The sequence below is a fragment of the Scyliorhinus canicula genome, chromosome 14 (genome assembly GCF_902713615.1).
Source record: "Scyliorhinus canicula chromosome 14, sScyCan1.1, whole genome shotgun sequence".
NCBI lineage: Eukaryota > Metazoa > Chordata > Chondrichthyes > Carcharhiniformes > Scyliorhinidae > Scyliorhinus > Scyliorhinus canicula.
In genome coordinates, this window is record NC_052159.1 from 144,753,015 (window position 1) to 144,764,472 (window position 11,458).

General features: G+C 52.0%; 1 protein-coding gene across 1 annotated transcript; it reads left to right on the forward strand.

The window, feature by feature from the left end:
* The first annotated feature begins 10,773 nt into the window (after window positions 1-10,773).
* LOC119977543 (40S ribosomal protein S28) lies at window positions 10,774-11,026 on the forward strand. Its single transcript, XM_038818597.1, has one exon. It carries the CDS (start codon window positions 10,791-10,793, stop codon window positions 10,998-11,000), a length of 210 nt encoding a protein of 69 aa, XP_038674525.1. The 5' UTR covers window positions 10,774-10,790; the 3' UTR covers window positions 11,001-11,026.
* The last annotated feature ends 432 nt before the right edge of the window (window positions 11,027-11,458 follow it).

Genomic DNA, 11,458 nt, shown 5'->3' on the forward strand with positions numbered 1-11,458 from the left:
CGACCAGAGGGTGAGGGTGTAGATCAGGGGAAGGCACCTCAGCACGGCCTCCCTAATGTTCCCGGCAGGGGTCTGGGTCTGAGGTCCAGGGGCTGCTGCTGTTGCCAAGAGTGAGTGTGCGGAGCAATGCTGCCAACAATTGGCTTGATAGATGGCACTCTGAGAGAAGGAGGGGGCACGTACGGGTGGGGGAGGCTGGGAGGATTTGAGGGTCATAATCCTAACTGATTGTTGGCCTCTCTCCATCTCCAATTCTTTAAAGCTAGCACGATGGATGGTGTTGTTGACCCTACAGCGGCAGCCCTCGCGGTGACAGCTGGTGGCAGCTCGGATAAGCTCGGCATCAGGCCGAGGCGGGACCCAGAGGGGGAGGATGGCGATGGCCCAAGGTGGGCAGGCAGCGTTGGTCGTTCAAGGAGATGAGGGACAGCATGTGCCACAGGAGCCTCCGTCTCAACAAGGAGACTGGGTGGCACCTGGCACCCCCTGGAGGAGGAGGATGCCCGCTCCCACTGGCCGGTCAGGGTCACCGCAGCCCTGGACATTTATGCAACGGATTCTTTCCAGAGCTCAAACAGGGACTTGTGCAGCATATCACAAGCTACAACCCAGAAGTGCATCTGTGAGGTCAGGGATGCCCTGTATGCCTGGGCAGCTGACTATATAAACTTTGAGCTGGATCAAGCCCACCAAGATGCCCGGGCAGCAGGATTCTCCGCCATCGCTGGGATGTCCCAGGTTCAGGAGTAACAGATGACATGCATGTCACCCTGCGTGGACCAGGGCATCAGGGAGTGCCCTTTTTTTTAACAGGAAGGGGTTCCACTCCCCGAACGTTCAACTTGTGTACGACTACCACCTCCAATTCATTTACTGTATACACGCTTCCCAGGGAGCGTGCATGACACCTACATCCTGGGATACTCGGAAATCCCCAGTGTCTTCAAGGACCACCCCAGGTTGACGGGTTGGCTCTTGAGGGATAAGGGGTGCCCGCTGAAGTCCTGGCTGACGTTGCCAGTGCAGAGGCTGGAGACCGATGCGGAGACCCAGTATGACAAGGCCCATGTTGGCACCCGTGCTGTCACTGAGCAGTGCATCAGACTGCTCAAAATGCAGTTCGCATGCATGGACTGCTCTGGTCGTACACCCCCCAGGGGGGGGGGGGGGGGGTCTCCCGTCGCTCTGTGGTGGTTTGCTGTGCCCTCCACAACCTGGCACATAAGGGGGGTGACACAGAAGGGGGGTGACATGCTGGAGGAGGAGGAGGAGGGCCTCGTCTGAGGAGAATGAACCGGACCAGGAGGGAATGGAGGACGAGCCTGGGGAGGACTATCAGGAGAAGCTAGAGAAAGGAGGTCAGGCGGCGGTGAGTGTCCAGCATGCCCGGAGGGCCAGGGAGGCCCTCATCCTCGCCCGCTTTGCATAGGATGCGGCTTTGTCCATCAGTTCCCCCCTTCCCGCCCCCCCCAAATCCCTCCGGTCACCCTCGCCCCCATTGCCCAGCCCACCTCAATTCCCCTCCCTCCCCTCCCAACTCCACCATCACCTTCTCCCCCCCCCCCCCATTGATCACCCCACCCCCATTCCCCTCCTTCCCACCCATTCCCCCCTTCCACCACCCCCCCAATTCCCCCGACCCTCCAACATTCCCCCTCCCCCATCTACCCTGTTCCACCCTCCCAGAGTCTGTGTAACATCACTCCAGGGTGATGAGCCTGTGTCAGCACTGTCAGTGGGTCAATATACAAGATAGGAGAGTGATGATAACCCACTGTGAGGTTAACTCTGGTGCTCCTCAGTCGATGCAAAAGTCTAACTCTTGTCTTTCTGTTGACAGAGCGCCCACACCCATCACCTGCCCGCGGTCTGCATCGGGGGCTCTCTCTGTAGGACTACTGTGCCCGAGGGCAGGGGTGTAGGGAGCAGAGGGCAACAGGGGGTGGGGGGGCAGGCAGACCCACTGTGAAGATTAACATGACAGAGGCTTCACATGTATCAGTTGAAACATTGTTTAATAGCAAACATTCAAACCCTCATTTTCCCCAGCTATAGATGGTGCTCTCTCCATGGACAACCCTGCGATCTGCAGGACATCACAGGAGGTGAGGACGCGGAGGTCCGGAACGCCGCTGAACATCTGGGCCCTTTCCCCCCTTGTTAAGGGCCAACCTCTCCTGCGGGGACAGAGAGGGGGCATTGTGAGCTGCACGCTTGATGCATCAGGTGGGTCTATGGCAGGTGGCATATGTGATTCACGCTGGCAGGACTGACTAAAATTGGACGGCCACTCGACCCATTGGGGCCTAGAGAACCGCCAGTGGGGGCCGCTGCCAACGGCCCGCCAGCCAGCGTGGCGGGAATCCCGCCCCCGCCCAAACAACGGCGCCGGAAAATACGGCAACTGGAATCCGGGCGGGATTCGCTCCTAGACATGGAAGGGTTGTGCTGGTGGGTGCCAGGGTATGCTGGTGCATGGGTGTGGTGATATGCTGTGTGGGGGGGGGGGGGGGGGGGGGGGGGGGGTGCCGCCAGCTGCCGATTATCTGGCGGGAAGGGGTGGCGGAGATCAAGGGGGTGGCAGGCGGGACTGGAGATTGATGACAGGGGGCCGGAGTTAACACCCTGTGGCCCGGTGGAGGTTGTTGCTCTTCTTCTTCCACTGTACGGTGGTCCTCCTGGTCACTCTGCCAGCACTGATGGCTGCTGCCACTGCTTTCCAGGCAATGATGGCGGCCCTGTTGCTGTCCACCCTCACTGGCCGAGATCCAGATTTGAAATTTCTAAAGGGCGGGATTCTCTGACCCCCCGCAGGGTCGGAGAATCCCCGCGGGGCTGCGTGGATCCCACCCCGACGCCGGCTGCCGTATTCTCCGGCGGCATATTTCGGGCGGGGGCGGGATTCCCGCCACGCCGGTTGGGGGTCGTTGGCAGTGGCCCCCCCTGACGGTTCTCTGGGCCCCAATGGCATGAATCACTCAACTCACATACCAGCGGGACCTGGCAGGTAAGTCGGCGGGGCGGTCCTCAGGGGGGCGCGGGGGGAGGGGGGAGGCCCCACGGTGGCCTGGCCCGCGATCAGGGCCCACCGATCTGCGGATGGGCTTGTTCCGTTGGGGCGCTTCTTCCTTCCGCGCCAGCCCCTGTAGGGCTCCGCCATGGCCGGCGCAGAGGAGAGAACCCCCCCAAGCATGCGCCAAAATATGCCGGCCGGTCTGCGCGTATGCGAGATCATGCCAGCCCTTCGGCGCCAGCTGGAGCGGCGCCAACCCCTCCGGCATCCACCTAGCCCCCGAAAGTGCGAAGAATCTGCACTTCCGGGGGCTGTCGTCGCCGGAGTGGTTGATGACGGTTTTCCCGCCGGCGTGTGGGGACTTCGTCCCCAGAAGGGAGAATCCCGGCCTATGTAGTTTCTAACTTTGTATTTAGTAACTTTTCACAAATTAGTTTCAATGGTTCTCTGACCTCATACCCGTAGACCAATTCGAAAGGACTAAATTTTGTCGACTCGCTTGGTGTATCCCTAATTGCAAATAATAAAAATGGAATCCCTTTGTGCCAAACATGAGGGTCGTCTTCGCTGTGAGCTTTCATCATGGTTTTCAAAGTTTGGTGCCACGTCTCTTGTGTTCCCTGAGACTCTGGATGAAAGGCTGATGATTTGTGGGGCACGGTTCAAAAGAAATAAAAACGATGTTTATTTTAGCTGAGAAACATTCCGCCCTTCAGCGTCACTTTTCCCTTTGTTTTGGCCTCGGAGAGTTTCTACAGAGACCTCATTGAGTCATTTCCTCCTGCCGAGTCCAGCAGGAAAGGCTCCTCGCAGATCGGGGCACCATTTTGTCTGGCTGCCCCAATCTACGCCACCCCTACTTTCAGCCCCCCCCCCCTCCCCCACCCCATTTTTGACCCTCCCAACCTCAGGGAGGTGCCTGGGAAAACCCCCTCACCCCCCTTCACCTGATAAGGACCTCCGGGCCCGATCCCTGGCAGTGCTAACCCGGCACCCGGGCACCCTGGCACTTCCAGCCTGGCGCCCTGGCAGTGCCACACTGGTAATGCCAGGATGCCAACCTGGAAGTGCCAAAGTGGTCAGGTGCCAGAGCGAGTGCCAGGGTGCTGCTGTGCCCGATCCCCGACCACGTGGTTGTCCCGAATGGCCTGGGAGGACCCTCCCAGGCGCCATTACGACTGGTCTACATTTGTGGAAACCAGTACTAAACAGTGCCTGGCGAGGTCTCCCAGGCACGGCTGTTAGTTCCCGGGGACCAGGAGAATCCCTCCAACACATATTTAAATATGCCCAATAGCTCATTTAAATATGCAGATCTGGATCATGCCCAATGAGGGCGAGATCCATGTTCCGACATCTCGCAAGATTTTGTTAAATCTCGCGAAGCATTTTGAGCATTAAATCTCGCAAGAAACTGCTCACAAGTTTCAACAGACTTGTCTTGAGACCAAGTCAGGTGCAAACGAGGCCGGTAAACCCCATCCATACGGTTTGATCTCCAGGCTACCCATGACCTCTTCGAATAGTTCTGACACAAAATCAGATCCTTGGTCTCAGTGAACCTCCTTTGCTAAGCCATATCTAGTAAAAGGTTCATCAAGCGCTGGGATCGGGATCAAACCTGCTGGCTTGATTACCACTTGCAGGTTCCCTATTGCCTGACAGAGATGATGAATTTGATAAAAGATGACGACATCCTTATGTTGTCCCAGCCAATAAAACTGATTTTGGATTTTGGCTTGGGTTTTCTTTATTCTGAGTTGTTCCCCTCATGGGATCTTGTGGGCTATTCTCAGAATCTCTTTCCTATACCCGGAAGGTAATCTAATTTGGTGTACTTCTGACCATTCTGCAGGTCGCCATTTCTCATTGTACATAGTAACACACTGGATGGTGCAGAGAGTTTCCAATGCTGAATACGCTGTCTGGTGGCGTTGTATTAATTTTGAGTCACTCTGCTACAATTCAATTAAGCTTTCTGAAATGAACATATCAGCCTCATTCTCTGTGCTTGACTCATTCAGCCTGCTAAAGATGGTGTCAGATAATGTGATCTCACTGACCTCACCCTGGGTTCCTAGCTCCTCACTCTTTTGTCTTAGCTTCTGAGCCTGTGATCACGTCACCACACAAGCCAAAAATACCCCAAGGTGGTCTGTTTGTAATTTCTATGTGGCAGGATTCTCTATAGGCTGTTCGCCTACAATAGGCATCACTACCATCTGAGAAGCTGCGACATCATTCCCGAGAATGAATTGAATGCCTGCAATGGCCAAGGTTTCTACCATGCCTACCACTATTTCCCCGTCTTCAAGCAACTCTGTAAGTTTATTTTTACTAAAGGAATTTAATTCATTTCACTGCGAATGCTGCTGACTAGAGCCTTTCCCTTCAGTGTCCATTCTGGATAGCGCATGTCTTTATCCGCCAACATTAGGGATTGACTCGTGCCCGTACCTCATCAAACTTTAATGGTCTGGTTTCTCCGTTGGCGGGAACCTCCGTTTCGCCGGCAGCGCACTCAAGTCCGCGGATTTCCTGAGGCCGTGGGGCTACCTAAAATGGGAAACCCCATTGGCTGGCTACTGTGACGGAGGATCCCGTTGCTGGCGGGGGCGCACCACATCAGAAAACGGGTGAGGTGGGACAGAGAATCCCGCCCAATATCGTTTCCCATTGTATCTTGTCCACATCGAACTACTTTACCATCGCACACAAAACCGTTAAACACATCTACTAGCTGCTGGTCACTCTGCCCCTGCACAAGTAGTGGCGACATTTCCATCCCCAGCATCCGTCCTTTTGCTTGGTTTAGCTTTTGCTTGGTGTAGCAATCCAACTGGCTCCTTTGTCCTCCAGTGTCTAAGTTCATTTCTTTTTGCCCTGTTTGGGATTGATGCCGCCAACCAGCCGGCCATTTAATCTCCAGCGTAGTGATGTTGTGTGGCCCAGTTTATTAACGTGAAAACATCTCACCTTTTTCATATCTCTCACCCCTTCAACAGACTCTGTTTTATTTTGAGGTGACGCCTCCTTGGAATTTGCGATCACTCCCTCTCCCCCTGGCCTGTCCTCTCTCTCACCTTCCCAGTTTCTAGCTTTCTCCAATTTAAAAGTGGGTCTAAAGAAAGGCTCCGATCCATGAATCACTTCATATTCATCTGCAAGTTCTGGGGTTTGGCTGGCAGTCCTAGCTTTCTGTTCCTCCACATGAGTTCCAATCATTGTCGGCAATAAATCTTTACGTTCCTCCACAGAATTATCTCTTTAATGATGTCTTAGGTTTCTATTTTTAATGCTCGTACCCACCAATCAAAATAACTTTGTTTAACCAATGAAACCCTGTTTTTTTACAGCTCAAAACTTTTGCCTGTAAGCCTCTGGTACCGGCACCTAAGCAGCCAATGTGGTTTTCTTCACTGTCTATAATCCCCAGATCTTTCCTGTGTCAAGGATGCATAGACTTCACTAGCCCGACCTACAAGTATAGTCTGTAGGAGTAGGGTCCAAATGTCTTGTGGTCATTTCATCAGTTTAGCTATTTTCTCAAAAGCACAAAAAAGTCTCAGCATCCTCTTCTTCAAATGTTGGAAGAGCTTGTACATATCTGAACATCTTATCACCCCACTAGTTTCCGTCCAGTACCACCTTCCTCTGCCGATTGCTCTAGGCTTTTGGTTTCTGCTGCCTGTGTGCAAAGTAGAAAGTCTCTCTCTCTTTGTCTCTTTCTTCCCTTGAGGCTTGATCCACTTCCCTTTTAATCTCCCCTTCTTGTTCCTGTTGGAAAGCTTGCTCCATTTATCCTTCCTCTCTTTCCCTCTCATTCCTGAATCTCTAACTTCTTAATTTCTATGTCACTTTATAATTGAATTTTAGCAAATTCAATTTTCCATCTTCTTTTAAAAAAAATAATTTTTATTGGAATTTTTTGAAAAATATATAGCAACAGAACAATAATAATAATAACAATAATAAACACCCCCCGGCACCCGGAACAACGTATGTAACGAACGCCCCACCCCCCCACAAACCCAATAAACAACAAAATAAATTAACAGTAAGCAAATTAACTTAAACAATACCCCCCTGAGACTCCCCCCGCCTTTCCCCCCCGGGTTGCTGCTGCTGCTGACCTAGTTCCTTATCGTTGAGCCAGAAAGTCGAGGAAAGGCTGCCACCTCCGAAAGAACCCTTGTACCGACCCCCTCAGGGCGAATTTGACCCTCTCCAGTTTAAAGAATCCCGCCATGACATTGATCCAGGTCTCCACGCTCCGCCAGGCTACTAGAGACGCAAAGGCCAAAACATCGGCCTCTTTCGCCTCCTCCACTCCCAGCTCCACCCCAACCCCAAATATCGTGAGTCCCCAGCCTGGCTTGACCCTGGACCCTACCACCCTCAACACCGTCCTCGCCACCCCCTGCCAGAATTCTCCCAGTGCCAGGCATGCCCAAAACATATGGGCATGGTTCGCTGGGCTCCCCGAACACCTAATGCACCTGTCCTCACACCCAAAAAACCTGCTCATCCTCATCCCGGACATATGAGCCCTGTGCAGTACCTTGAACTGGATGAGGCTAAGCTTCGCACATGAAGAGGAGGAGTTCACCCTCTCCAGGGCGTCCGCCCATGTCCACTCCTCAATCTGCTCCCCCAGCTCCACTTCCCACTTAGCCTTCAGCTCCTCTACCGACGCCTCCTCCACCTCCTGCATCACCTGGTAGATGTCAGACACCTTCCCATCCCTGACCCACACCCCCGAAAGCACCCTATCCCTTACCACCTGCGGTGGCAGCGAAGGGAACCCCTCCACCTGCCGTCTAGCAAACTCCTTGACCTGGAGGTACCTGAACATATTCCCCGGGGGAGCTCAAACTTCTCCTCCAGCTCACCCAGGCTCGCAAACCTCCCGTCAATGAACAGGTCTCCCAACTTCCTTATGCCTGCCCTGTGCCACCTCAGGAACCCGCCATCAATGTTCCCTGGGACAAACCGGTGGTTCCCCCGCAGCGGGGCCTCCACCGAGCCCCCCACTTCCCCCCTGTATCGCCTCCACTGCCCCCAAAGTTTGAGGGTAGCCGCCACCACCGGGCCCGTAGTGTACCTCGTTGGAGGGAGCGGCAACGGCGCCGTTATCAGTGCCTTAGGCTCGTGCCTCCACAGGACGCCATCTCCATCCATTTCCATGCTGCCCCCTCCCCATCCATTACCCACTTGCGTACCATCGAGACATTAGCCGCCCAATAGTACCCAGAGAGGTTGGGCAGCGCCAGCCCCCCTCTATCCCTGCCCCGCTCCAAAAAGACCCTCCTCACCCTCGGAGTCCCGTGCGCCCAAACAAATCCCAGAATGCTGCTATTCACCCTCCTAAAAAAGGCCCTCGGAATGAAAATGGGGAGGCACTGAGACAAAAACAAAAACCTCGGGAGCATCGTCATTTTAACGGACTGTACTCTACCTGCCAACGACAGCGGAGGCATGTCCCACCTTTTGAACTCCTCCTCCATCTGCTCCACCAACCTAGTAAAATTGAGCTTGTGCAGAGTCCCCCAGCTCCTAGCCACCTGAACCCCCAGGTACCTAAAACTCCTCACTGCCCTCTTTAGCGGGAGCGTACCAATCCCCTCCTCCTGATCGCCCGGGTGTACAACAAACAGCTCACTCTTACCCAGGTTCAATTTATAGCCCGAGAAACTCCCAAACTCAGCAAGAATCTCCATCACCTCCGGCATTCCCCCCACCAGGTTTGCTACATACAGCAGCAAGTAATCTGCATAAAGCGACACTCGGTGCTCTCCCCACCCCGCACCAAACCCCTCCACCTCCCCGACTCCCTTAGCGCCATGGCCAGAGGCTCAATTGCCAATGCAAAAAGTAAGGGGGACAGGGGGCACCCCGCCTCGTCCCACGGGGGAGCCTGAAGTACTCGGACCTCCTCCCATTTGTCGCTACACTCGCCATTGGGGCCTCGTACAGCAACCTCACCCATTTAATAAACCCCTCCCCAAACCCGAACCTCTCTAACACTTCCCACAAGTACCCCCACTCAACCCTATGAAAGGCCTTCTCCGCATCCAATGCCATCTCAATATCCGCCTCTCCTTCTGCCGCTGGCATCATTATCACATTTAGCAGCCTTCGCACGTTAGTGTTCAGCTGCCTCCCCTTCACAAAACCCGTCTGATCTTCACGTATCACCCCCGGCACACAGTTCTCTATTCTAGTGGCCAAGATCTTCGCCAGCAACTTGGCGTCCACATTCAGCAGTGAAATCGGCCTATATGATCCACACTGCAAGGGGTCCTTATCTCGCTTCAGGATCAGGGACAATTTTCCATCTTCTTGAAGTCTGCCTGACCCCGCTAGTATATTTAAATGGGTTGCTAGGCTTTCAATTACTTCAGCTTTCTTAGACCCTGCAGATCATCCTAATTGCAATTTCACTGTGAATTCCATAAATGTAGCTTTCGATACACTTTTCAAATCGTCTCTGGTTATATTATCTAATTCCAAATAAGATCAAGCTAGATCAAGCTAGATCAAGAGCCATTTTTGCAGCCATCTTTCTTCAAGTAACACATTATTCACTTGGTTCCACATACTCCTCACTCTCTTTATGCTTCAAAAATAAGGGGCAGCACGGTGGCACAATGGTTAGCACTGCTGCCTCACGGCACCGAGGTCCCAGTTCGATCCCGGCTCAGGGTCGCTGTGCGATTGAAGTTTGCACATTTTCCCCGTGTTTGCCTGGGTTTCGCGCCCACAACCCAAAGATGTTCAGAGTAGGTGGATTGGCCACGCTAAATTGCCCCTTAAGTGGAAAAAATGAATTGAGTACTCTAAATGAAAAAAAATGCTTCAGAAGTCAAAAGTCCCCGATACGCAAGGAATTAAGCTTTTTTAAGGTCCCGTGCGAGCTCCAATTTTCTGTCACGAAACACGCTGGTTGTATCTGCGAGGGTATCCCAACCTGGAACAGTCGTTCATGGGGGTGTATCATTTTGTTTTGCTGGAATGGTGTGAGGAGTCAAGTGAAGCCACAGTGAAAATAACCAGCACAATTGCCAGACAACAATTATTAAAGTCCATTTATTAAATTAAAGAAAAGACAAATATACACAAACTACAATACTCTAGGTCAATTAAGTACATCAATCACTAAACACACACACAGTTTATGTAGAACATACCCCTTGTTTCAAACAACTTCCTTGATTCCTGAACGCCTTAAGACTTCCCCTTTCCCCAAACAACATCCAAATTAAGTAAACCTGTAAATCAAATTCAATGCTACAGTTACCACACAATACAGGACCGATGGTCAAGTCTGGGAAACATCTTTTCCTGGTCCAGAGAAAATGTCTTTCTGAAGGTTTCTGCACAACCTTGGCTCTAAGACTTAGATGTTAGCCGAGTCTCCTGGCTGTTATATTGTGGACTGGTCTCTCAGGCTGTTAGATATAAATTGGCTTCCCTGGCTGTTAGGTGTAAACTGCCTCTCTGCTTCTGAGGGTGCTGGCATCTGTCGGGACACCTGTATCTCATTATATTAAAAATTGCATCTGATTTTGCCTTCTGAATGCTGGCTACTACTGTCGCTCGACAGATTTCTGCCTATTGTTGGGCAGACACAGGAGGACTGTTGCTGGGCAGATCGCATCCCATCATGCCTTGTTATATTCATGTTACTGCTGTTACTAGGCAGATTTCTACCTGTTGCTGGGAAGATCCATGACACTCAATATACACAAGAATTCCTTTTTCCACTGCCGCCATCATGGAGGGTCCTCGGACTCAGACCGTCAAACTGGCCCGGGTTACCAAAGTTCTTGGAAGGACTGGTTCGCAGGGACAGTGCACTCAGGTCCGTGTAGAATTTATGGATGACAGCAACCGCTCCATCATTCGGAATGTGAAAGGGCCAGTTCGTGAGGGAGATGTGCTCACACTTTTGGAATCTGAGCGAGAAGCAAGAAGATTACGATAACAGATCGACAAAACTATTGTGCAAGTTGAAGCCGCTTATGGACGTTTTTACTTTATTGACAAAATGGGATAATAAACATTAATAATAATTAAAAAAAATATATACACAAGAATTTCTCAGATGTATGTTATCACCATGTACTCCATTCCTACACTTTCATCTGTGCTCAGTTTACATGGTTATAGTTCAGGGAGTTAATCCTCACTCATACTTGGCTTTTTCAGCAGGAGTTCCTCATTCTGCATTGGTTCAGTGCAACTTATAGTCATTGATAGTATCAAGAGGCGTGTCTCTCATTGCACAATCAGCAACAAATGTGCGAGACTTGAACAAGCACATGATTCGTGGCAGGTTCACAATTAGGTTCATTGTTCAACGTTATCCTTCTGCAAGTTGCTTGAAGGGTGTCATTATGGTCAGAATTCCAATTTCAAAGATTTAAAGTGTTTGAATTGTGT